Raw genomic sequence first — 27,026 nt, 5'->3', positions numbered from 1 at the left:
AAGAGCCCTCAGCTATAATGACAAGTCATGGCTTCTAGGAGGTTCAGGGGTGGGTGGGGCCTGAGAGAAGGGAGACAGGCATCCTTAAGGTGTGGCCTACATAGGAATGGGAGCTGGGAGGCTCCACACAATCAAATACCAAGACTATGATACCTAGCAGTCTCTCAGCTTAGGGGTCTCAACCCCCTTAGGGGTCAAATATCAGATACCCTGAATATCAAATATTATTTACATTACAATTTGTAACAGTAGCAAAACTCCAAGTATGAAGTAGCAACAAAATAATTTTATGGTTGAGGATCACCACAAAAAAGGAATTGTATTGAAGGGTCCCTGCACTAGGAGGGTTGAGAGTCACTGCCTTACAGCTACATTCACCCAGGGAACAAAAGGAAATGGTGAGAAATGAGTCAGTTCTCACAGGCCCAGTGGTCTGCACTAAGGAAACTTCCTCCACAAAGGTGCCAAGGCCACATCCTCAGAATCTTGGGGCAGAGCTTCTGCAGTGTCAGAAACATCAGGAGCATCTGTAGCAACAGAAACATCTGTAGCAACAGAAACATCTGGAGCAGCAGAAACATCTGGAGCAGCAGAAACATCTGGAGCCTCGGGAACATCAAGCTGTCCTGTCTTCTGCTGTAGCTTTCACGTGGCTGAGGCGGCTTCCTCTGAGGATTAGGAAGTGCTTGTGTTACAATCCAGCTATTCTAGATTATTCTAAAACGAGCTGTGTAAACCCATTTCAGCTTGCCAAAAAGGTGTGGTTTTAGAGTGCTGGATTTCGGTGGTTGCTGGAATCTCAACATCATCATAATCATTTTCTGGCTCGGTGGAGCCCGAGATAGCAAAGACCTTCTTGTTTCTAACTTTCTTCACTGATGAGTACCAAGCTGAAGGTTGTCTTAGAGCTTCCTGTGGGGCTAAAGCACAGAAAATGGTCGCTATACACAAGGCTAATCAGTACTGATGTCTTTTTGACTGAGCTTTGAGCATATTACAGATCTTCCCACTTCCTGGATGGCCAGTTCCCCATTTCACAGAGAAAAACCAGTCACAGACATGATACATATCTCAGGATCACCCAAGTGCACGAATGAGAAATGTTGGGCAGATCTCTTGACTCTCACATCTCTGTTCTAAGACCCCACTTCAAGGGAACCATGATGCAAACACTCAGGAAGCAGACCACAGCCAGTTGCTAGGTGACCACACTTATGCCCACAGATGCCTGATCACAAGAATCTGATGGGCTTGTTGGTGTATCCCCACCTCTACTGTACCGAACCGAACCGTAGGCTGCTCCCAGGACTGTTTGGCATTGCTTACATGCAAATCTGCCTGCTAAGAAGGAAGGAAACCTCTGTGTGTGTGTGTGTGTGTGTGTGTGTGTGTGTAGTGTTCAAAGATAGACTCAGTGCAGAATGGTCTATAGCAGGAACTAGAGTGGTTGCTGCTTTTTGTCTGTGACTTAAGAGCGATCCTCCTGAGGTTCATGGTCACATTGTGGTGGGAAGGGGCGATGGTTAAGAGCTCCTACTGCTCTGCAGAGGATCTGAGTTCAATTCCCAGCAACCATGTCAGGCAGTTCATAATCACATCTAACTCCAGCTCCAGGGGATCTAGCTCTCTCTTCTGGACTCGGGACATGTGTGTACTCATGCTACAAATGCGGGCAGACACTCAAACACATACAAACACAAGACTAAAAAACGGGTAAAATGTGGAGGGACCTTTAAGAGATGGAGCCTGGTTAGAAGCAGTTTGGGTCCTCCCTTTGATCTGCCACCCAGCCCTAAGATGTGATTTCCTGCTGTCTCATGGGCTCTACCATGATGTCATCGTTATCACATGATGTAGCTTTACAGTGCCATGCTGTTTGGATACTCAGCTAAGTAAGACTCTTTTAAAAAAATAAACTACCCAGCCTCAAGTATTTTGTCATGGTAACAGAAAATGGACTAATACAGTGATGTGTAGCTTGCTAGTCCTATAATGAGAATCAGATTTGCCTCCACAGTGATCTTATATTTCTCTAAGAAAATTGGAAAGCCCCTGCCATTTCATTTTCTGTAAAAACGAGCTCATGTTTGGATTCCAGTAGTTAGTTAATGAACTAACTTGGTAACTTGGATCATGGGTAAATCACTTAATGTCCCTGGGCCTCGGTGTTGTCAGCTGTCAGAGGAGCGAGCGAGGGCAATCATCGGTTTCACAGAGCTCTGAGGGTTTACATGCGATCGTGCCTAACAGGGGCCAGTCACAGGAACCAAGGACCATTCAGGCCTGGGGGTCCTCACCTCCAATCACAGCACTTGGGAAATGAAGGGAGGAGGATGAAGGAGTTCAAGATAACCCTTGGCTGCTAAGGGAGCTTAAGGTCAACCTGGGCTACATGAAACTCTGTCTCAAAAAAGGGGGAGGGGAGACAAAGTCTGCAAAGTACTTACCTCACAAGTATGAGGACCCAAGTTTGATTCCCAGAACCCATAGCTATCTATCTATCATCTATCTATCTATCTATCTATCTATCTATCTATCTATCTATCTATCATCTATCTATCTATCTATCTATCTATCTATCTATCTATCTATCTACTATGTTCATATGTGTTGTTATGGGGTGCACATGCACGCACAAATACACAAAGTTTTTTTTTTTAAGACAGCCACCATCTGCAAGTCAGGAGGCGCCCTTTCCATATACCAAACCAGCCAACACCTTTATCTCAGACTCCCAGCCTCAGCAACTGTGGGGAAGTCATTTTCCCAATGCTTAAGCCATCTAGCCTATAGAATTGTGTTAGTAAGCTAAAAGAGATACATCCATACATTCTTTATCCCACCCAGAATGATACTGTTATCAGTCAACTGTACTTACCTAGGTCTCCTGGAAAAGGTGAACCCCTGGGTGGCAGAGCAGGTAACTGTTCTGGTGAAGAATTAAGAACATTCCTAGGGAGGGAGGGAATGAGATGAGGGAGGGACACACACACACAGAGATAGAGAGACAGAGAGGCAGACACAGATGCAGAGACACAGAGGAAGAGACAGAGGAGGGAGGGAGACAGAGACAGACAGACAGACAGACAGACAGACAGACAGACAGACACACAGACACACAGACACAGAGGGAGAGACAGAGGGAGAAAGAGAGAGAGTCAGTGGTTGGTCTGGATCAAACCTACTGCTGGCTGCTTTATAAGAGAGCAAGGTAAGTAAATGGGTTGAAGGTTCAAATCTAGATTCCTCCAAGTTGGAAGCATTTTCATACCTTTCTAGATTCTGCATTTCATTTCTGTTACCCTAAAGAAACCATTTCCTCCAGCCCATGTACACAACGGGCAGGGATTGTCATTAGAGCACAGAGGATGCTAAGTATCAACACTGTGACCAGCAGCACCACTGTGGATTTACCGCAGATGTGTCCATGTGTCCAGCTATTTGAAGCAGGGCTGTTCACAACATGATACAAATGCTAAATGGCCCCCAAAGGCCAGCTTAGCATTGTTGGAAAGTGGTGAAAAATTCAAGAGTTGGAGCCTAGTGGCAAGTTCTTTTTTTTTTTTTAAAGATTTATTTATTATTATATCTACGTACACTGTAGCTGTCTTCAGACACACCAGAAGAGAGCATCAGATCTCATTATGGTTGTGAGCCACCATGTGGTTGCTGGGATTTGAACTCAGGACCTTCACAAGAGCAGTCAGTGCTCTTAACCACTGAGCCATCTCTCCAGCCCTAGTCGGAGGTTCTTAAGTGACTGAAAACATGTGCTCAAAGGGGACTGTGGGCCCTGAATCCCTTCTGCCTCTCTTCACCTCTCCTCTTGTGCTGGCTTTGTACTATGCCACTTCCACCATAATGCCTCACAACAGGCCCAAAGCATCAGGACCAACCAGTCATGGATTAGAAGCTCACAAACTGTGAGCCCAAAGAAACCTCTTCTCTTTATAAACTGATTGTCCCAGGCATTTGTTATAGTAACAGTAGCTCCCATACAAGTCACCATCACACTGGCCAAAGGTCCTTTCACAGTAGAAGGGACAAATTTACCATGACCCACTCCCACAGTGGAATGCTCTACAGCAAGAGGAATGAACAGTCTACAACTACACTCAATGAATCTCACAAAAATCATACTGACTCGGACTGGTAGCCCAATAGTGGAGCCTGGCATGTTGTATGTGAGGCCCTGGGATTGTACTGACCCCCTAGTACTGAAAAAAAAAAATGGGTAAAAAAAAAAGCAAACTACCATGTGCTATTCCACTCTTGTGAAGCACAAAACAATCAAATGCCTGACTGGTTCCTTCTGGCTAGAAGGGATTTGGAGGTGCCATGGCTGAAGGCCTTAGAAGTAAATGTCTATGATGTTAGCAATAGCTACTCTTGAACTGGGGATCTGTTACCTGTGTCTGCTTCATTCATAGCAACTTGTTGAGCTGTGTGCTTCCTGAAAAAAAATTCTGTAGTGTACTGGCTGGTTTTGTGTGTCAACTTGATACAAGCTGGAGTTATCACAGAGAAAGGAGCCTCCCTTGAGAAAATGCTTCCGTGAGATCCAGCTGTAAGGCATTTTCTCAATTAGTGATCAAAAGTGGGAGGACCCATTGTGGGGTGGTGCCACCCCTGGGCTGGTGGTCCTGGGTTCTATAAGAAAGCAAGCTGAGCCTTTCTGCTCTTTGACGCTGCGGAGGAAGCATCGCTGAAGGCTCTCGTAACTCTGCCGTCATGTCTAAGTCCGAGTCTCCCAAGGAGCCAGAACAGCTTCGGAAGCTCTTCATCGGAGGGCTGAGCTTCAAAACAACCGACGAGAGTCTGAGGAGCCATTTTGAGCAATGGGGAACACTAACCGACTGTGTGGTAATGAGAGATCCAAACACCAAGAGATCCAGGGGCTTTGGGTTTGTCACATATGCCACTGTGGAAGAAGTGGATGCTGCCATGAATGCAAGACCACACAAGGTGGATGGAAGAGTTGTGGAACCTAAGAGAGCTGTCTCTAGAGAAGATTCTCAGCGACCAGGTGCCCACTTAACTGTGAAAAAGATCTTTGTTGGTGGTATTAAAGAAGACACTGAAGAACATCACCTACGAGATTATTTTGAGCAGTATGGGAAGATTGAAGTGATAGAAATTATGACTGACAGAGGCAGTGGGAAAAAGAGGGGCTTTGCTTTTGTTACCTTTGATGACCATGACTCTGTGGATAAGATTGTTATTCAGAAATACCATACTGTGAATGGCCACAACTGTGAAGTAAGAAAGGCTCTGTCAAAGCAAGAGATGGCTAGTGCTTCATCCAGCCAGAGAGGTCGCAGTGGTTCTGGAAACTTTGGTGGTGGTCGTGGAGGCGGTTTTGGTGGCAATGACAATTTTGGTCGAGGAGGGAACTTCAGTGGTCGTGGTGGCTTTGGTGGCAGCCGTGGTGGTAGTGGATATGGTGGCAGTGGGGATGGATATAATGGATTCGGCAATGGTGGTGGTTATGGAGGAGGCGGCCCTGGTTACTCTGGAGGAAGCAGAGGCTATGGAAGTGGTGGACAGGGTTATGGAAACCAGGGCAGTGGCTATGGCGGGAGTGGCAGCTATGACAGCTATAACAACGGAGGAGGCGGAGGCGGCTTTGGCGGTGGTAGTGGAAGCAATTTTGGAGGTGGTGGAAGCTACAATGATTTTGGCAATTACAACAATCAGTCTTCCAATTTTGGGCCGATGAAGGGAGGAAACTTTGGAGGCAGGAGCTCTGGCCCTTATGGTGGTGGAGGCCAGTACTTTGCTAAACCACGGAACCAAGGTGGCTATGGCGGTTCCAGCAGCAGCAGTAGCTATGGCAGTGGCAGGAGGTTCTAATTACATACAGCCAGGAAACAAAGCTTAGCAGGAGAGGAGAGCCAGAGAAGTGACAGGGAAGCTACAGGTTACAACAGATTTGTGAACTCAGCCAAGCACAGTGGTGGCAGGGCCTAGCTGCTACAAAGAAGACATGTTTTAGACAATACTCATGTGTGTGGGCAAAAACTCCAGGACTGTATTTGTGACTAATTGTATAACAGGTTATTTTAGTTTCTGTTCTGTGGAAAGTGTAAAGCATTCCAACAAAAGGTTTTACTGTAGACCTTTTCACCCATGCTGTTGATTGCTAAATGTAATAGTCTGATCATGACGCTGAATAAATGTGTCTTTTTTTTTTTTTTTAATGTGCTGTGTAAAGTTAGTCTATTCTGAAGCCATCTTGGTAAACTTCCCCAACAGTGTGAAGTTAGAATTCCTTCAGGGTGGTGCCAAGTTCCATTTGGAATTTATTTATGGTTGCTTGGGTGGAGAAGCCATTGTCTTCAAAAACCTTGATGTTGTTAAACTGCCAGTTACTGTTGTAACTTTTAATGAGTTTCACCATTGAAAGGGTCATCCAAGCAAGGTCACAATTTGGTTATAAAATGGTTGTTGGCACACCCTATGCAATATCAAAATTGAATAACGGTATCAGATAAAATAACAGTTGGGAATGAAGCTTGTGTATCCATTATCATGTGTACTCAATAAACGATTTAATTCTCGTGAAAAAAAAAAAAAAAAAAAAGAAAGCAAGCTGAGCAAGCCAGGGGAGGCAAGCCAGTAAGTAACCTCCCTCCATGGCCTCTACATCAGCTCCTGCTTCCTGACCTGCTTGAGTTCCAGTTCTGACTTCCTTTAGCGATGTGGAAGTGTAAACTGAATAAACCATTTCCTTCCCAACTTGTTTCTTGGTCATGATGTTTTGTGCAGGAATAGAAACCCTGACTAAGGCATGTCCTAATAGCACATTTCTGTGGGACGTTTTCACTTTGTAGCAAGGCCTTGGCCGTCTGGCTCTGTGATGCTTGATTGAATTACTCAGCAAGGGGATCAGATTGGACAGGAAAGGTTATATTTGCTGGTCTCTTTGAACACCAATACAACCCATTTTAGAAAAGTGTAGATTTTCTTGCAGATAGGCAAAGGCTGGCCCTTAACTGGGTCCTGATCCTGGGTGGTCACCTCTCGGTTTTTAGCATCACAGTTTTAACTCTTATGTTTATTCGTCTGGGATTTTGACCACTCCTGCTGGCTATGCTCACGATCTCATTTATGGGGCACGCCTGTTTCTGTTCATCTGAACCCCTGAGTCATGTTTTATCAATTTGGAGGGGCTGGGGACTGTGTAATTGAGTAATTCAGTGATGGTTTCTCTATCACTATCCCTGGGTACCAAGGCTCCACTGAGCTGCTTGGGTCTGTGATGAGCTCCATGCTTGGGTCTGTGATGTTTCACGTGAGTTGACATACATGGTTGCTGGGATCTGTCCTCAGAAGTACCAGGGAAGGACGGCTGGAGGCGCGTGTGGCTGGTTTCTCCTAGATTCCACCTTATATGCCTTTTTTCCTTTGCTGATTTTATCTAATTTTGGCTGTATTAAACTATAGCTGTGCTGGGCATGGTTGTGCACACCCCTGGTCCCAGCACTCAGGAGGCTGAGGCAGATGGATCTCTGTGCGTTTGAGGCCAGCCTGGTCTACATAGCAAGTTCCAGGCCAGCCAGAGATGCGTAGTAGAATCCTGTCTCGAACAAATAAACAAAACATATCACACACAAAAAAAAAACAACCCAAAATGTAAAGCCGGTGCTCAGGTCTAGAGGACCCAGGTTTGGTTCCCAGCATCCACACAGTGGGTTATGGCTGCCTGTAAGTCCAGTTTCAGGAGATCCAGATGCCCTTCTTCTTAGGTATCAGGCACAAACACAGTGCACAGACATGCTCAAAGGCAAAGCTCACATACACATAAAATAAAAATAAATCTTTAAAGGGGGAAGCAAATGCTATACTTTCATGCCACGTTTTCAGATGTGTAATCTGCTTAAAGAAAAGAGGTATGACTGAGTCAGGGACACAGAGCCTACACAGTAACCCCTGTCAGAATAAATATGACCAGGGAGCCCATAACAGGGTGCCAGAGGTGCCCTGCACCCACAATGCCTTGGACCTTCTGCCTTGGATAGATGGAGAATGTTGGCAGATCCACTCCACCAACTCCATAGGGAAGGAGGCATTGCAGCCACACCAGAACAGTATCTGGAGGGCCCTGGTGGTGGCAGTGAACAGCTGACTCTCAGGGTTGAACCGCAGGGGCCTCCCCTCCCTCCACTTACTCATACATCTTTTCTTCATCTCTTCCATCCTGTTTTGAGGGCTTGGCAATTTCCCAGTTCCTGCCTAAGGGAGGGAAACCATATTCATTAGGGCACATTAATGAAAGTTGTGACTTCAGAATTTTAGAAGTCCTTGGAAAATAATCAGATCCAGGGCACTAGGAAGGGAACTGCCAAGCGATAAGAGACTTAGGAACACGGAGCTTGCAAAGTGACAGAGCTAGCATTTGGACAGTGGCCACCAAACCACAGAGCCTGGGAGGCCACCCTTGGCCAACAGCAGCAATAAACAAAGAAACGAATAAATAAATGGGAAAAAACTTAAAAGATAGCCAATAATAGAGAAGTATATGAGCCCAGAACATACTTTCTAAAAATCACATATTAAAAAAAAAAAAAAAAAAGATGCCAGGCATGGTGGCACACACCTTTAATCTCAGCACGTAGGAGGAAGAGGCAGGCAGATCTCCAAACTCAAGGCTAGACCTGTCTACATGGTGAATTTCAGGATAGCCTAGGCTACATGGAGAAACCCTGTCTCAAAAATATATATAAAAAATACATAAATACATATGTATGTATATATATTTTATTTGTTTGTTTGTTTGCTTATTTATTTATTTATTTATTTATTTAGGTTTTTTGAGACAGGGTTTCTCTGTATAGTCCTGGTTGTCCTGGAACTCACTTTGTAGACCAGGCTGGCCTCAAACTCAGAAATCCGCCTGCCTTTGCCTCCCGAGTGCTGGGATTAAAGGCATGCACCACCATGCCCGGCTCTGTATATATGTATGTATGTATATAATATATAAAATAAAGTAATGAAGGTCTGAATAAATCCTCTCCTTTTATTTTTTATTTTAAAATATTATTTATTTAATATATACTAGTACACTGTAGCTGTCTTCAGACACTCCAGGAGAGGGCATCAGATCCTATTAGAGATGGTTGTAAGCCACCATGTGGTTGCTGGGATTTGAACTCAGGACCTCTGGAAGAGCAGTCAGTGCTCTTAATCACTGAGCCATCTCTCTCTCCAGACCCTCCCCTTTTATTAAAAATTAATTACTTAAGGGATAGTGGTAAAAGAAGATAAAATTGGGAACGCAGCACACCTGAGATCTGATCCCAATTCGCCACTAACCCCTGAGCACCTCTACTGAGGTTCTGTCTCTCTGTGGGCTGGGGACCAGGCTTAAAGGACTTGCCCTCAGTGAGGCCGTGCACTTCAGCTCTCGCTGAGCAGATGCCTGTGGGACAGTGTGCTGAGCGCTCAGGGAGGCTCACCCAGGGCACCCTGTGTGTACTTCCCGGTGTGTTACCTGGGCATGCTCCTGTCTTGGACCACTTTGAATTTTCTTATAAAGGGCTAGGACCTCAAAGGACTATGCCACTGCTTGGGGAGTTCCTCTTTCTGGAGATAAACAGCAAAATGGAAAACCCAGTTGTAGATAACCTAAAATTAGTGTTCACCTCCAAATCGTCACCTTGTCTGAGAAGGCCAAAAACTTCTGGCCAAGATGGAGATAATAGCAGAAAGCAGGCCTTAGAGAGAGAAGGCCGTCATGCTACTGAAGCACGTTCATCATGAGCGGTATCTGTGTTTGTTTGTTTTTTAATTCTCACATATATTACATCCTAACTGAAGTTTCCCCTTCCTGCCCCTCCCCTAGCCTCTTCCCCATCCCCTACCCCTTCTCCAGATCCACCCCTGCTCTGTCTTCCATCAGAAAACAGCCGGCCTTCTGGGGACATCAACCAAACACAAGCTACAACAAAACCAGCAGCTATGCCGGGCGTGGTGGCGCATGCCTTTAATCCCAGCACTCGGGAGGCAGAGGCAGGCAGATTTCTGAGTTCGAGGCCAGCCTGGTCTACAAAGTGAGTTCCAGGACAGCCAGGGCTATACAGAGAAACCCTGTCTCAAAAAACCAAAAAAAAAAAAAAACCAAAAAAAAAAAAAAAACCCCAAAAAACAATAAAAAAAAACCCAGCGCAGCCGGGCGTGGTGGCGCACGCCTTTAATCCCAGCACTCGGGAGGCAGAGGCAGAGGCAGGCGGATTTCTGAGTTCGAGGCCAGCCTGGTCTACAAAGTGAGTTCCAGGACAGCCAAGGCTACACAGAGAAACCCTGTCTCGAAAAACAAAAACAAAAACAAAAACAAAACAAAAAAAAAAAAAAAAAAAACCAGCAGCTACTATCACTTCAAGGCTGGATGAGGCAACCCAGTGGAGGAGAAGGGTCCCACAAGCAAGCGAAAGAGTTGGGGACAGTCCATGCTCCTACTGTTAAGATTCCCACAAGACCACCAAGCTTCCCAGCCATAACACAAGTGCAGAGGACCTAGGTGGGACCCCTATAGGTTCTCTAATTTATGTGAGTCCCCATGAGTCCCAGTCACTTGATTCTGTGTTATGTTCTCATGTTCTTGTGGTGTGTCCCTGACCCCTCTGGTTCCTCTGATCTTTCCTTCCCCTCTTCTTCAGGACTCCCTGAGCTCTGCCTAATGTTTGGCTGTGGTACTTAAACTCCATGGAATCTCGAGAGTAACCCTAGCAAACACTCCTAGTGATGGAGGACAGGGAGCCTGCACTGGTCATCTTCTGTAATCAGGCAAAGCCTCAAGTGGAGGGACTGGGATATCAACCCATCCATAAAACCTTTGACCTACAGTTTGTCCTGCCTGTAGCATGTTCTGGGACTGGAGCTTCATAGAATCATCATCAAAGAGACCAGAGAGACTTCACTTAGCAACTGATTGAATCTGTATTTTAATGCTCAAGACAGTTGACTTTCTACAGACTTCTGTCTGCTCCCTTTTGAGAGCCACCAAAAAGATGATGTCAGTGCCCAGAGGACATGGGGCTTCAGTGACCCTGCATCTGTTTTTACCCAAATCCTTTGACCTTGGAACGAATCTCCTCCCCTTTGCTATGCACATGAGAAACTGAGGCCCAGGGGTTTGTGGCAAGGCACACGGCACTCTTCCTAAGCCCACACAGGCCAGGCTTATCCTGGGTTTTGCTGCACTGACATCACCTGCCCCACCCCTGTCAGGTAAAGTGGCCATCATTACCTTGTCTAAGCTGCCACCTGCAGACACAGTACAGGATGAGACCCAGGACCAGGGAGATGAAGATGATGGACATAGCTAAGATGATCCAGAAGTTGTCCCTCCACCAACTCATTGCTGTGGGAGCCTAGGAAGAACAAAGACTGAGGCATGAGGCATGAGTGGAAAGCTTGCAGGCTGGGGCTATCATCTACCATGCTTCCTGACCCATATGCTTAGGAACCAGACAGTCAGACCTCACAGACAATGCCTCAGCGGACCACAGGCAAGTCGCTTACCGTCTTCTGAGACTGTGTCCCATCTGTAACATGGGACCGATGCTGCCAAGTACTTCATAAGGGTCTGTGAGGTTTAGCTATGAGCTCTGTCACCACCAGACCCTCCAGAAATAGGCCATAACCATGGTTTGCTGCCATTGCCAAGACACAGCAGAGGTGAGGCGTACCACTGAAGGCAATCCCCAGCAGGAGGTCTTTATATCACAAAGATAAGATACACTTTTTATGACTGTGGAGAGAGAATTTTGAGAGTTTTTGTTGTTGTTGTTGTTTGTTTTGAGGGTGGGGCTCGGCAAAGTACCTTGCTAGGTTCTGTGATTTGAATATGGCATGTTTCCCTGGAACCCAAACTGAGGCTTGGCCATCATGACACAGTATTGAGAAGTGGTGGGATTCTTTTTAATAAAAACATTATTCTAGGGCTGGAGAGATGGCTCAGTGGTTAAGAGCACCGACTGCTCTTCCGAAGGTCCTGAGTTCAAATCCCAGCATCCACATGGTGGCTCACAACCATCCGTAATGAGATCTGACACCCTCTTCTGGTGCATCTGAAGACAGCTACAGTGTACTTAGATATAATAATAAATAAATCTTAAAAAAAAAAAAAACAAAAAAACCCGGCGTGGTGGCACACGCCTTTAATCCCAGCACTCGGGAGGCAGAGGCAGGTGGATTTCTGAGTTCGAGGCCAGCCTCGTCTACAAAGTGAGTTCCAGGACAGCCAGGGCTATACAGAGAAACCCTGTCTCGAAAAACCAAAAACCAAAACCCAAAAAACAAAACCAAAAATCATTATTCTATATGTATGTTTTGGTTGTGTGTGTGTGTTTGTGTGCCATATGCGCTCCTGGTGTCCATGGAGCCAGAAGTGAGTGACAGATCCCTTAGAACTGGAGTTTTGGACAGTTGTGTGCAACTGTGTGGGTGCTGGGAACCAAGCACTGATCCTCTGGAAGAGCAGCTGGTATTTTAAAAGCTGAGCCATTTCTATAGCAATCCCCCACATGGAATGTCCAGTGCCCAGCATGAAGAATGTCCTGAAGTTACACCCTTCTCCATGGACTGCTGAGAGATGCTCTTTCAACAGAACAGGCTAACTTGTCTTTCTGAGAGTGAAGCCAAGAGAGGGGGCCCAAGAGAATCACATTCCATTTGCAGTGTGATGTCACCTGAGACCACCAAGCTGGTTCAGTGGCTAAGGTGCATCCCGATGGGATAGGTATTCAGGGCAGAGGTGTGGGGATACATGCCGGGGGAATGCATGATCAACTACAGGCCCTGGAAAGTTACAGAAACTGAATCGTACTCTGCCCCAGGCTTGTGGCCAAGCTGGTAGATAAGACTGTAGGTTGCAGAATTGCAGGAAACCACCAGAGCATGGCACAAGCAAATGCCTGCCTGACAGGATGCTGACAATCTGTTCAAGGCTGTAGCCACAACTCTCAGAGGGCTACAGAGGACAACAGACTTCTCAAGAGAGGGCTGTTTGAAAGGCTGGGCTAAGAACCCAGGAGTCTGCGGCTAGGTTGGGCAACATAATGAAACTATGTATCTTTAAATGATGCTATATTAGGACTAGAGAAATTACTCAGTGGTTAAGAGCACTGGCTGTTCTTCCAGAGGACCTGGGTTCTGCTTCTAGCACCCACATGGTCAGCTCCAGTTTCAGGGAATGCAGTGCCCTCTTCTGGTCTCTGTAGGTACTGCACACACATGATGCACATATATAAATCCTGGCAAACCGTCACACACATAAAATAAAAATTTAAAAAGTCATCTTACAATTCTGGAGGTCATGAATATCTCACTTGTAAGTCTAAAACCAAAGGACTGTGGGCCTTAAGGCAATACCCTTTTAGATACTGTAGGGGAGAATCCATTTTCTTGTTTCTTTGGCTTTGAGAAGTCACTCAACAGTCCTTGGCTCAAGACCATTTCCTGTCTTCAAAGCCAGGCCTGTTACACGACTCTGACCATTCTTCTGTTGTCATATCTGCCTCTGACTGTCCTCTGCTGGCTTTCTTCCCAGTGTGTAAGGACTCTCAGGGTTACACTGGGTTCTGCCACTGAGCCAGGACAGTTTCCTCACTCTGTCAACTGATTCAAAGCCTTGACTCCCATTTTCTATGAACTCTGACATAATCCAAGCTCTGGGGATTTGATGTGGAAGTTCTGAGGAAGGAAAGGGCTCTGATACAAATGACTCCACAATGAAAAGACACTCTGATTAAATCAGACTCATGGGCTTATATTGTCATATTTAAAAAATATTTTGCCTCTTTCTGTGATGGTTCGAGGAGAGGAAAACAGTGTGGTGATTCTGCCACCTTTGATCTGAAGTAAGTCACATGGTGTCTGGTATTGTCACCGTGGTCATGCAGCAGCAGGGGCTTGCTGTCTTGCTGCAAGGCAGACTTGGGATGCCACACAGAAATAATCAGGAGGGATTCTCAAGGTATAACTCGTGCTTGGAATAAGGCAGGGCTCTCAGAGCCCAAGTGGGTCCAAGAATGAGCTTACGATAGAACAGCAGGACTGTCCGACCCTGTCATCTAATTTTGACCCAAATGTACAGGTGTGTGAGTCACTTATGTAAAACAGTGCATGAGAAAATATGTCTTTGTATCAGCGTATGTACACACTTGAGAACACCTGTTGCTTACTCTAATGTGGTAAGTGCTATAAAGTTAGTTGCAACAGTGTGTCACTGAGGGAACAATGACAAGGGGGGAAAGAGTGCACATGACCAGTGGAGAGGCACTTGGTGCTTTGGAGTCTTTTCCATCCTCTGTTGTCTGAATTCACAGATGTAGAACCCGACTGTGGAGGGATGACTGCATTTCCGTTTCTCAGAAGAGGAAGCAGAACTTGGATAGGTTAAGAGCTGAGGTAACTGGCAATCTGAGATTCCAGCTCAGATATCGGAGTCTGTTTATTCTGCCACCTTGACATGAAACCCACAAATCTTCTCTTCTAAAACTGAAAGCAGAACCATGCTCAAAACTTTCCAATCCTTGCAAGATTTCAGGGTCTCTGTGCAGCTAGTTGCTCATAAAGGGAACCTCAGTGTGAAAACCACTGAGAATGCCCATCTGTAGGCAGGCCTGGGGCACTTGCCTTTCATCCTAGCTCTCAGGGGATAGAGGTAGGTGTGCTCTTTGACCACCTGCTTTGCACATCAAGTTCTGGGACTACATAGTGAGACTCGTCTCAAACAAACAAACAAACAAACATCAAGAACAACAAAACAACAATATGTATTATGTGCTGACATTCCATGAGTTAATTATTCTATATACCCAGATCCTTTCATCCCCACAATAGCTCCATAAGCTAAATAGTCATCATTATCATCCCACTTCACAGGTTAGAAAATAGAGGCCTGGGAGAGCTTAACAAGATTGTAGAACAAATCATTGGGGAAAAAAAAAATCAGAAACCAAAACTTGCCTGACTCTAGGGCCTTAACTTTTGACCACTATGCTTGAGCACCCCCCCCCAAAAAAAAACCCGTTCAATTTTCCTGGGTACCAAGATGTACTTAAATACAAGGCCTTGTGCACCTACTCTGCTTCAAAGTACAACTTCCCACTCTTGTGGATCTGGTACGAGAATCTGAATCAGCATTTTTAACAAGCCATCTAGAAGGTTCTCTGGTCTGAGTGAGGAGCCCCACATTTGACAGGTCTGTAGGACTCCTAATTGGTGCTGGAGACTGTGTGCCTATTCCTTGGAGCAGCCATAGATGGTGGCAGCAGGAGCCGGGTGGGATAAAAGGCACTGAAAAGATTCCTTGAACCCAAATACCTTCCTGCGTGCTTGCCATGGCCCCTGGAAGGTTACACCAACGACCAAGTTCCCTCTCACCAACAAGGCTCCAGGCTGACCTTTTTGGTACTTCTTCATTTAAACTCACTTGCCTGCACATTTAGGAAGAAAAACTAACTCCCTAGTGCCTCAGGTTTTCTTTCCAGGACTTTGTCTGAGGTCCTTGGAGGGCAGTTAGAGCCGATGTGGAGAGGGTGCAGAAACGCAGTTCTTGGAACATGAAGCGGTCCCCTGTGTCCTCCCGGCTTGGTGTCCTCTCCCTAACTCATAACACTTCCTGCTCAAGTGTGTTCAGAACTCTCGGAACTCTCTGCCCTTTCTCCCCAGTTATCCTTGGGAGTCTCAGAGATTTACAGATTCCGTACATCTGTAGCTCTGGGGAGGTGGATGGGGGATGGAAGCCACAGATGGAAAGGAAGAGGAAGAACTTGGGAGCGGGGTTTGCCACAGGAATAAGGAAGGGGGAGGGTGTCTTCACGGAAAGAGAAACTCTGAATTTCAAGAAGAGAAGGATCCAAGGCCCAGAGTTGTTTGTTTATGATGTGAGGAACTTCAACCTGCTGCAGACTGTGAAGATTCCAGGAGGGAGGAGAAAAATGAAACGCAGGGATGGAGAAGAGAGAGAGGGAAGAAGAGGCAGAGCGGAGCTGGGAGATGCTGTCTCCTGTGGTCGCAGATTGAGCTTTCAAAATGGAACGGTGATAAGGAGAGAGGAGTGATGCTGAATGGAACCGGAGGAAAGAAGGACGTAGGGACAGGAAGTGGGCAGATCACACTAAAAATATCCATTTCTCCAAAGTAGGAAGTAAAGTCAATAACCAGGGTGACACGGGGGCTGTGTGTGTGTGGGGGGGTGTGGTAGGCCAGGGCAGGAAGCAGGCAGGCTCCCAAGTGAGGACAGTGCTCCCAAGTGAGCCACAAGGTCTTCCACCTCTTTCCAGCCCATCTTTCCCACTCTACATCTCCCTGTGGCACTTACTTCTGGGGCCTTCCTCCCATCCTTCCCTCCTCCCCGAGCCCTATGACTGCCCCTCAGCTACAGGAAGGGGCACATCAGATCTGGGTTATTCTGTGAAGTATGGATGACACACATCTTTCCCCACCCATACAATGCTGGCATCTCTTTCCTGTCTGCCGTATGTCCCTTTGGTCATCGTCCTCCCCCACCCCTCATGCTGGTGTGTAAGTACCATATCGGCAGGGCCCTGGCTCCTCTCTTGCTATCACGCTCCTGGTGTCTTAGGTCACAGGGCCACAGCAGATACTGCATGTGTGTCTGTGGATGAATAGATGAGTAAAAGATTTGACAGCCCTTCTTTCCACTGTGGGTGGACATCCCTTGTGGCCACGCAGCCCGGGTGTGTAACAGTGGCCATGCCTTTGTGAAATAGCCCTTTGTAGTTTTTCCTCCTTTCTTTCTTTGCAAGGTTAGTTCTCTTCCCTTAGCCTGACACTCTAAATTCTAAACATAAACTACCCCTGAATGAGTAAGATAATATCTGGGGCTGAGGATGTGGCTTCATGGTAAGATTGCTTGCCTTTTATGCAAACGCTCAGAGATCGATTCCCAGCACCGCAAATAAAAAAAGATGATAATCACGGATAATCTTTATTTAGATTTACAGAACCCAGAATGTGTACTGATCTTGGGTTACACCAGAATACGTAATAATTCTTATTTTTTTCCCTTCTGTCCAACAGCTAACACAAAGTGAGTCAAGTACTACAAGGCTTGACTTGTAGAAAACAGATATAGCCCTCTACAGACAAAAACCAGCCCTAGGAGGCTGCTATATTGTAGCCAGAGAAAAATAAGAAAGGAAGCAGGTGCTCTGAGTGATGAAGACCCACCCAGCGGTAGTCTTCCTGCCCGCGGCTCTGGACACTTCCTCCTTTTCATGTACCTAACTTCTCTGGGAGGAAGCACTGGGGACATCAACATGCACCTTCTCAGGCTCTACTCCTTGGATGAAGCTGATCTCTTTCCTGCCAACATCCTGTTTTGGCTTTTATGCAGTGAGCAGTCAGATTCACATACTGTTCATATCGTACAGAGTCTTGAGTGAGGGTCTCAAATTCCTGTCCTGTGTAGTATTATTCCCAAGCCACATCTTTAGGACATATGTCAGCAGGTGAGACCCCTGCCATCCATCTGCTAGCCACCACTGGGGGCAGAGGTAGGTTGAGAAGCAGAGGCCATTGCAAGCATTGGGGAGGGGCATTCTAGTTACCCCCTGGATTTCCTGCATTCCTCAGGTTACCCAAGGCATTTTAAGGACCCTCCATGAGCCTGATGAATGTGTGGGAAGGACTGAGCAGGACATTCCACAGGATAAGGGTGGTTGAGCAAGGTAGAAAAGCAAGGAAGGGTAATGGCTACCCCAGCTTCAATGCGCTCTTCTTCAGAAAGCATTTCAGTGACAATACTTTATTCTTTATCATGAATTCCTGAGACTGGTGATTCATGACTTTCATCTCCAGCACTTGGGAGGCAGAGGCAGGCGGATCTCTGTGAGCTTAAGACAACATAGCAAGTTCCAGAGCAGCCAGGGCTACAGCCTGAGACCCTGTATAAAAGAAGGGGAGAAAGAAAGAGAAAGGGAAAGGAAAAGGCACACAAAAAGAAAGACAGACAGGAAAGAAAGAAGAGACACAGAAGCACAGTGGGAGCTGGGGAGGAAGATAGTTTGCACTGGAAAGTCACACACATTCACAGAATTGTGAAGCACTCCAGGGCCTTGAGCTGGCCACCCAGGGAACGGGCTGCTTCCCCCGAAGCTTGTATCTGGAGCTTGTATGCCCAGCATCTGTAGCTGGAGCAAGATCCATAAGCCTCCATACAGGTTCTGAAACTTTTCCAAGAGATGACACATGTGACAGAGCTCCGAGGATCACCAGACACCAGCATTATCAAGAGCAAACCACAAATGCTCTATTTACAACAGCAGTTGCCTTCGGAAAGGACAACTGCCCTTCACTGGGAGGCTACAGAATACCCACCCATCAGCTGAGCTGCTGGTAGGAACTGGGGAGTGTTTCCTCTGGGACATACAAGGAGATATTTAGAGATGGGAACCTGGAGGGACAAGTATGAGAACTGGGACAGGCTAAGGCCTAGCACAAGCCAGAGCCTGAGGAACCCACCGACAGAAACGGTCAGGGATACAGCATCGAAGATGGCTGTACTGCATTCAGTCTGTAGTTGCTCACTAATGCACTGTGCTCCGCTCTGGTCGTCTCCTGCCCAATCCTTAATAAGGTCTCTGCATCTACCAGTGCTTTCTTAAGCAGGTTTGTTTTGGTGGTATGGGAACCAGGAAAGGGATTTGGTTCATGAGTCAGTGCAGTACAGTCTTAACCACAGAAGCTGTGAGCCTTGCTGACCAGGAGGAAAGAGGTACCTCCTAAATTAATCCACAGGCTTACTAGAAAGGGTTTTGGAAAGCAGGGCATGGGATGAGGGTTTGAACTGATTTCAAAGGCACAGGGAGCTAAGCACTTATCAACATTGTCGGGGTGAGCAGTTCTTGCCTGATACCTTTCTAGTTGTCTGTCCGTCCGTCCGTCACTGATGATGGTCAGGATGTCCATATTCCCACCTGACCATCTTGCTGCCATGTGTGTTGGGAGTGGCCATGTGGAGGCTTAAAATTGAGTGTTTACAGGGCGGGACTACAGAAAGCGTCCACTGTCTCCACTGTCTGCTCATTCTGTGGTCTTCCATTTTGGTGCAAGGCTGGCAAGCTCACCTCCACATTTCACCTCCTTCCCCAGCCTTCACATCGATTACCCTGTAGCTCCACTTCCAGTGCCCCAGCCCGGGTTCTAGACCCCTGTGCAAAGGACCATTTTGCTTGTCCTGTTTTAGTTCTTTGGCTCACTGCTGGCTGCCACATATAAATATGACCCCTTATTGTCTTTCTATAGCTCCTTGCCAGTGAAGCAGGGTGAAATATGAGCTCCCTAAAGTCTGCCCAGCACAGCCAAGATCAATCCCAATCGGCACCTGCCCACCTCGACAGCCTCAGGACTCCCCCATATTTCTGTGTCCCATTGAGCTTTTGCTCAGCAAGGGACCTGCAGTCCCACAGACTCCCTCCATCCTCCCTGGCCTTCTTGGGGGTCATTCTGTCAGCTTAAAGCAACGATGCTCAATGGGCCTCCAGGGGGTGACAGCCCCATGGCTCATATACATAAGCTCCCTGGGGACAACAGCCTGCTGGCTATCTAGAGGCTCCATTTGCATACCAAGCAGTGTGTTTTTTATTTAGATATTATGCAAAAATCAATAAAAATGGAAGGCCTTCCTGTAGGTGCATAATTACAGTTTAGAGTAAAGCTGAAACAAAATGGAGAAAATGTCAACTCTCTACCCCCAAACCTGGAAATCCTTTTTTTCTGATGGCTTGAAGATGAGATAGGTACAGACACCTCCTCCTAACTAAATCCCTTCCCCCTCATTATCTAGTGCTGAGAAAGCCTCAGGGTCCTCCAAGTGGGCCTTAAGCACAACTTTCCTTAGAGTCAATCTTCAGTTCTCCTGTCAGATGGGATACAATGTATAACTTTCATTTTTCTGTAAAAAGAAAGGGCCATTGTTTACCAGTAATTTCTTAAATTATTAATAGCTACGGAAATGTGATGTTGATGTTCTTAAACTAAAATATCTGGCTCCTAGAGTTTGCTGAGGACTCTAAATAATATTTTGCCAGAAAGTCTAGACACTGACTCCTGGGAGTGTCACCATCTCAACTCTTAGAAGTGCGGACCTTCCCTGCAGTGGAAAGGCTGCTAGCCTGGAAGGGCACAGTCAGGACCAAGGTTAGCTGTTAGGGTCCATGAGCTTTGTTTGTTTGCTACTTTTGGTTTTGTTTGAGACAGTGTCTCTCTATGTAGCCCTGGCTGTCCTGCAACTCTCTATGTAGATTAGGCTGGCTTCAAACTCACAGAGATCCACCTGCCTCTGTTTCTCCAGTGCCACCATATCTGGGTTTGATATATATATATATTATTTTCAGTAGGATTTGAGATGACAAGCCTGGGCTGACTGGACCTTACATCAAACTTAATAAATAGGGGCTTGGGCTTCCAGGGTAAAGGAGAACATGATGTCTGTAGAGGGCTTCAGTAGGGATGTGGAGAGCTAGCAAAGGATTTCAGGTGATTTGTAACTATGTATTATGACTGATATAGCTACTTAATACATTTATCGTGGTATATCTAGGATATGCACACATGTTAACACTATATATGGGGCCAATGACTTCAGTAAATTGATACATTTTGCTGTTTAAAGATACATTATGACCATTTAATCTGTTGCTAAAGAAGACATACTTATGTACAATATCGTCACATATTTACAAATTTGTTTTGGATGATGTTTCCTTTGTGATCTTCTGTAGGTTTGCTTGTTTATGTTGAGAATTAAACCTAGGCCCTTGCACATACATGGCAAGTCCTTTACCACTAAGCTACAAGTCCAGCCCGTGCCTCTTTAAAATCACATGCAATATTTTACTAAAGGAAATGGGTTAATCAAAGTTCTTGTAAATGAATGTACTGACATTGATTTATATACAGAATTATACATTTTTGGTGGAGGCAGGGGATGGGGGTGGTTGAGGCAGGGGATGGGGGTGGTTGAGGCAGGGTCTCTCTACATACCCTTGGATGTACTGGAAGCCACTATGTAGATGAGGCTGTCCTTGAACTCACAGAGATTGACTTGACTCTGCCTCTCCAGTGCATGATTAAAGGTGTGGCTATAAAATGATGTTTCAGTAGGAAACCCTGTGAGGGAGTTTATATTTTGTTTATATTTTATTTTATTATATTGTATTTATATTGAATTATGGGAACATACTGTAATCATATCCTTATTCTGTATTCTGGCTTGCTAGCCCACTATATAATGACATGGTGGTTAGTAGTCCATTAAAAACAGTATCAGGGTGGGCAGTGGTGGCATATGCCTTTAATCTCAGCAGTTGGGAGGCAGAGGTAAGTGGATCTTTGTGAGTTCAAGGCCAGCCTTGTCTACACATCAAAGTCCAGAACAGTCAGGGCTACTACATAGAGAAACCCTGTCTGGGGGAAAAAAAGATGTCAGGTCAGAATGCAAATCCTATCGAACTAACAGGGCGAGGTAACTTATGCATAATGAATGCCTATCTCCACTGATATTTAACTCTGCTAGCTGTGATGCTTGCATGTGTTAACACAGTGTTTGGGCCAATAACTGGACTGGCAGTTGCCCACACTGTCCTGCTGCTGCATGTGTGTCTCAGCATGACAGTTTAGCAAGCCGGGATGGCCGCACATTAATCCTGAGTCTGATTTATTATATCATAGGACTCAGTTTGACTGAGTCCTATGATATAATAGGACTGACTGACAACCGTCTGACTTCTATCCATACATGCTCAGTCCTCGCAGCTTATTGCTTGCCTAGCAGATTTGTCTGCCTACAGTTAGGAAAGACATCTATTTGCTAGGAAAAAAAGGAAACAGGAGCGGGGGAGAAAGGGAGGAAAGGGGGAGGGAGAGATAGGTGTAGGGAGAAGGGAGGAGAAGGAAGGGAGAAGGGGAGGGGGAGGGAGAGGGGGGAGAAGGGGGGAGGAACTCCATCCTGACAAACTTCTGGAGACGCTGATCCTCCCACATGGTCTGTGGCATAATACATGGATTGAAAAAATGATTTCTGAAGAGCTAGAGACATGGCTCAGTGGTTAAGAACAATGACTGCTCTTTCAGAGGAGTCCCAAGTTCTGTTCCCAGCACTGTGTTGTGGCTCACAACCGTCTGTAAGTTCAGTTTCAAGGATCTGTTGGCCTCATCTCTCCTCCAAGGACGCCAGGCATGTATATGACACGCAGATACACATGCAGGAAAAATTCCCAAACACAGAAAAGAAAATATTTTCTATAAGGAAAAAAAAAAAAAAGAATTGAGAACATTGATTTCCAGAGGTCAAAAGCAGAAGGCTCCATCAAGGTCTCACGCCAGCTGAACACCTCTGAGTCCCGAGGCTTCTGAAGGTTGGCAAGTGCCTTATAAATCCCAGACACCAGAGGCTGAGTGCCAAAGGCACCGAGAGGCATGCTGTTCTGATTCTTTCATCCAAGAGCACCAAGAGGTAGCCAGAGTACAATACACAGTACAGTGAGGGTCCTCTACCAATCAAATACCAAATATTACAGGCACTACGCAGATAGCGATAATTCCTTACACTTCACACAGCTCACTCCCAACTGTGACTTCATCCTTCCAGGTAAACTTGCCATGCCTGGCACACACACTGGAGGAGTAAGGAGATGGCCAATGTCATTCAGCAGCAACACCAAGTGAACTCTTTCAGGCCATTATTTCTCCAGTTGTACCTGGCTGTGTACCACAGCCTCAAGCAACAGTCCCCTTAGCCTGTGCCTATGGGGTTGCCTATTTGGCCACATGTCTAACAGCAACATGGACAGATGACTATGGTGGAAAAAGCAAGTTGAAGCACTTACCTAGACTGCTGGGGTGTTCACTGGAAGCAGCTGGGGAGACAGCTGTGGACTGAGGGTGTTACTCAAGCACAACTGGGGAGAGGCTTGATCGCCCACATACCCTCACTCACCCTTGGAGGCCGCAGGCACCAGCTTGACCACACTTCCTCTTTCTGGTCCCCGTTCTAGTGAAGCTAACTACTCCAGTTTTGTTTTTTGTTTTTCTGTTTTTAAAAGCTACCTTCCCACTGCCCTTCGTGGCTCCAGCAGAGGCCCATGAAGGCTGGTCGTGGTGTGGAAGGGGGGTCCTGAGAGGAATCAGGCTCCAGAGTGAGTGAGTGAGTGAGTGAGTGAGTGAGTGAGGGGGTTGCCCCAGGGGAAGTCTCCCTTGAACTTTCCTGGGCATGGTCATGTGGGACTCAAGAAGAGAGACGGGGACCTGAGTCTACCCAGAGATGCATGGTGGGAAATGGAAGACAGATGCATCATCCCACAAGGGTGGCTCTTGAACCCCTGGACCTGTTGGCCCAACTTCTGTTTAGAGGAGTCAAGAAGACTCTAAGAGAGGGTCTAAGAGAGCATGGTGGTGATACCTAGAGTGTAGCCTAGGCTGTTCTTGAACTTGTGATATTCCTACTTCTGCCTCCCAAGTACCAGATTACAAGTGCATGCCGTCACACCCGGCCAGTGGACAGTGTTAATTGAATTGAATCATTTCCTACCACACTGTGAGACAGAATTCCTAGTGATGCTCATAGCCTCTAAAAATGGAAGTTTGAGGTGAGTAAACAAAGAAACTGCCTTGTAGAAGTAGCTGCTTGTAGTGAGTCATCACTTCATGGTAGCACCGATGTGTGTGAGATGCCCCTCCAGGGGAGGGGTGTACTGGCACTCAGGAACAATGATGACAACCAAAGTGACTGGGGAAGATTCCCCCACCTGCCCAGAAGATGCCCACAGGTAGCATTCACTGGTGTTTACGGTGTAAATATTCCTACCGTGGTCAATTTCAAAATATCAGCATGGCATCCAGGGACTTGGAATTGGGAGGAAAGTGCACAAGGATGCTCTCTCTCCCAAGCCTTCTGGGCCAACTGCATTGCATTGTTAGGAGCTAATGTTGAGTACTGCAAGGGGCTAGGACTCCACCAGGGTTTCACTTTCCTGGTCTCAATAGACCTTCACTTAATTCGATTATTTCCTCTGTTTCTTAGAATACTGAAGTATGTGGAGGTTCTGCCATGGAACCAGTTTTTCATGGTGACCTTCAACTCAGACCTGTCCACACCAAAGGCAAAGCTGGTGCTCTTCCCTACTGGACTTAGCTGAAACTTAATTGCTCAAAAAGTGTCCTAAGCTAGGCATGATGGTGCATACCTGTGATCCCAGCACTGGGGAGGCAGAGGCAGGAGGATTGCTGCTAGTTCAGGGTCAGTAAGGCTATGTTGTGAGAGCCTGTCTCAAAACAAACAGAAGCCCTACCTTTCAAATAGCAAATTTAAAATTACCTTCTGAGAAGTTAGCCAGAGCCAGGCAGTGGTGGCACATGCCTTTAATCCCAGCACTTGGGAGGTAGAGGCAGGAGGATTTCTGAGTTCGAGGCCAGCCTGGTCTATAGAGTGAGTTCCAGGACAGCCAGGGCTACACAGAGAAACCCTGTCTTGGAAAAGAAGAAGGAGGAGGAGGAGGAGGAGGAGAAGAAGGAGAAATGGAGAAGGAGAAGAAGGAGAAATGAAGAAGGAGAAGAAGGAGAAATGGAGAAGGAGAAGAAGGAGAAATGGAGAAGAAGAAGGAGAAATGGAGAAGGAGAAAAGGAGAAGGAGAAGGAGAAGAAAAGTTAGCCAGAGCTCCTATGGGAACAGCATAGCCTAGGCTAGCAGAGCTATGGTCCTTGGCTTGTGCTCGATTTATCCAGTCGTTTTGCTTTCTTTGGGGGTCCCAAATTCAGCTGTGACATTGCAAACTCGATAAATATACCATGTCCAACAATCTGAAGAAAGTTCAAGCCCTAGGAGGCAGAAGATCAAAATTCCCAGCCCAATTTGTCAAGCAACTTTCTGAGTAAACCCTTCCCTTCTGCTGTGGTCTGTTGTTGCCTGTGAAATCAGTTTTCACCAGATGAACATAAAGTTGCTCTCAGGATTCTGCTATGAGATCTTTCTTCTGTTCCTCTCCTTCACTTTTTGATAAATAAAAAATGGCATAAATTTAAGGTACACAATGTAACACATGACTTGATGCATCTGTTCTGTGGAATGATGACCCCACCCAAGCTGATTAACAAATACACCACTTTGACATAGTTTAAAAAAATTAAATTAGGATTTTTTGTTTGTTGGTTTTTTGTTTTTTTGAGACAGGGTTTCTCTGTGTAGCCCTGGCTGTCCTGGAACTCACTCTGTACACCAGGTTGGCCTTGAACTCGGAAATCTGCCTGCCTCTGCCTCCCAAGTGCTGTGATCAAAAGCAAGTGCCACCACTGTCCAGCTTAGGACTTATTTATTTATTTATTTTCCAAGACAGGGTTTCTCTGTATAGCCCTGGCTGTCCTGGAACTCACTTTGTAGACCAGGCTGGCCTCCAACTCAGAAATCCACCTGCCTCTGCCTCCCAAGTGCTGGGATTACAGGCATGTGCCACCACGCCTGGCTAGGACTTATTTTTAAGCATTTTGTAGTGTGTGTATGTCTATGTGACTATGCCACATACGTGCAGATGTCCCTAGAGGTCAGCAGAGGGATTGGCTTCTCCAGAGTGGCGTTATAATTGGCTCTGAGCAACCTGATGTGGGTGCCGGAACCGAATCTGGGTTCTTTGCAAAAGCAGCAGGCGTTCCTAACTGCTGAGCCCTCCCCGCAGCTCCCTCCTCATTCTCTGTGTGAGGAAGCTTAAGGCAGGCTCTCTGAATTTCAAGTTGTACAGACGGTTCCCAAACCTTTTATTTTTATTTTTTTAATGTTGGAGTTTGAAGTGAGGGAGGGCATTGCTCTTGCCAGGCAGATATTCTACCACTGAGCTATATCAGTTTACTTTTTATTTTGAGACAGGTTTGTCATTAAACTTGTCCAGACTGGTTTTGAACTCTCTGTGAATCCAAGCAAGCCTTGAGAATCCTCTAGCACATACAAAAGCCACACTTTTAATATGTGAAGTGTGAGGATTTACTGCATCAGCCTGTTGCTAGACAGTACAAGGATTAGAGAAAAGAATCAGACGAAAAATCCACCATCGAGAGTCACTGGGGTCTGAGGATGTAGCCTAGAGGTGTGGTAATGGCCTGGAGGGGGAGGTGATGTTTCCCTAATTGGTTCTTGATTTGGTCAATAAAGAAAGCAGAAACCAATTGCTGGGCAAAGGGTAAAGGTGAGACTTCTGGATCACAGGAGGAAGAGAAAGGGCCAGAGAAAGAGGGCAGGAATTTAGGGTAGACATACTTAGTCTTCTTTTTGCACTTCTGAAATGCCACCTGCAGATCTCTGTGGCTAAAGGATGCCTGAAGGGCTCTAGAGTAACTCACTGAGAATGGAGAGATGAAGTGCGCACTCTGGTGGTCATATGTGGTACTTCTATTTAAGAAGTCGTAGCCCTCTGTCATCTCCCATGGAAACACCTAAACACAAACATGTAAAGCTAGGAGCGAGAGACTGTCTGATTAGATGACACCCAGAGGGATTCTAGCCCATCCCTCATTCCACGGTTGTATGCCTTCTGATCATGAGACTGCTGGCGCCGACATCTTTGCTTGTGGTGTGCGGTATGGATTGAAGTCCTCTTGGTGGCAGCGGATGCCTTTGGAGGTAGTACTCCCTGGAGGGTGGAGGCTTGAAAGTTTCAATGTGCTTTGCTACTTTGAACCATAGTACATAGTAGGACAACTTCTCACAGAAATACTCATTCCATATAAATAAAAGATTTGACTTTAACATATAAAAATTACAGGGAGTCGGGGAGGTGGCTCACTCAGGTATGTATGTACTGAGTATGTGAGGATGAGGACCCAAGTTCAATTCCAGAAGCCCTGTGAGAAGTCAGGTGTGGTGGTACACGTTTGTAATCCCAGCACTAAGGATGTGGAGACAGGAGGATTCTTGGGACTTAGGGCCTCTGGAACTTGCTAGTCTGCCATCCTAGACAACCGATGAGCCTCAGGTTGCAATGAGATATCTGGTATTAAAAAGAGGTGGT

At 46.2% G+C, this 27,026-nt stretch overlaps 1 protein-coding gene and 1 pseudogene across 1 annotated transcript; one reads left to right on the top strand and one right to left on the bottom strand.

Moving 5' to 3' along the window:
* Positions 1-266: 266 nt before the first annotated feature.
* On the bottom strand, positions 267-22,972 carry Scimp (SLP adaptor and CSK interacting membrane protein). Its single transcript, XM_021178315.3, has 5 exons — positions 22,863-22,972; positions 11,249-11,372; positions 8,172-8,235; positions 2,879-2,952; positions 267-920 (listed from the first exon to the last, which is right to left on the bottom strand). The coding sequence occupies exons 2-5, from the start codon at positions 11,358-11,360 to the stop codon at positions 718-720; spliced, it is 453 nt and encodes a 150-aa protein (XP_021033974.1). The 5' UTR covers positions 11,361-11,372; positions 22,863-22,972; the 3' UTR covers positions 267-717.
* Positions 4,677-6,200, top strand: LOC147001470 (heterogeneous nuclear ribonucleoprotein A1 pseudogene; annotated as a pseudogene).
* Positions 22,973-27,026: the final 4,054 nt, after the last annotated feature.

Source organism: Mus caroli, unplaced genomic scaffold (genome assembly GCF_978045245.1).
Source record: "Mus caroli unplaced genomic scaffold, Mus_caroli_1 scaffold_13, whole genome shotgun sequence".
Lineage (NCBI taxonomy): Eukaryota > Metazoa > Chordata > Mammalia > Rodentia > Muridae > Mus > Mus caroli.
Note: the sequence above shows the minus strand (reverse complement) of the source record. Positions and strands in the feature narration are given on the sequence as shown.

Excerpts from the sequence above, each read along its gene's own strand:
- Scimp (XM_021178315.3), bottom strand. The coding sequence starts at position 11,360 with ATGAGTTGGTGGAGGGACAACTTCTGGATCATCTTAGCTATGTCCATC. Across the intron at positions 8,236-11,248 it reads CAGGTGGCAGCTTAGACAAG|GCAGGAACTGGGAAATTGCC; the intron begins GTAATGATGGCC and ends TCCCTCCCTTAG. Across the intron at positions 921-2,878 it reads ACCTTTTCCAGGAGACCTAG|CCCCACAGGAAGCTCTAAGA; the intron begins GTAAGTACAGTT and ends TCTGTGCTTTAG.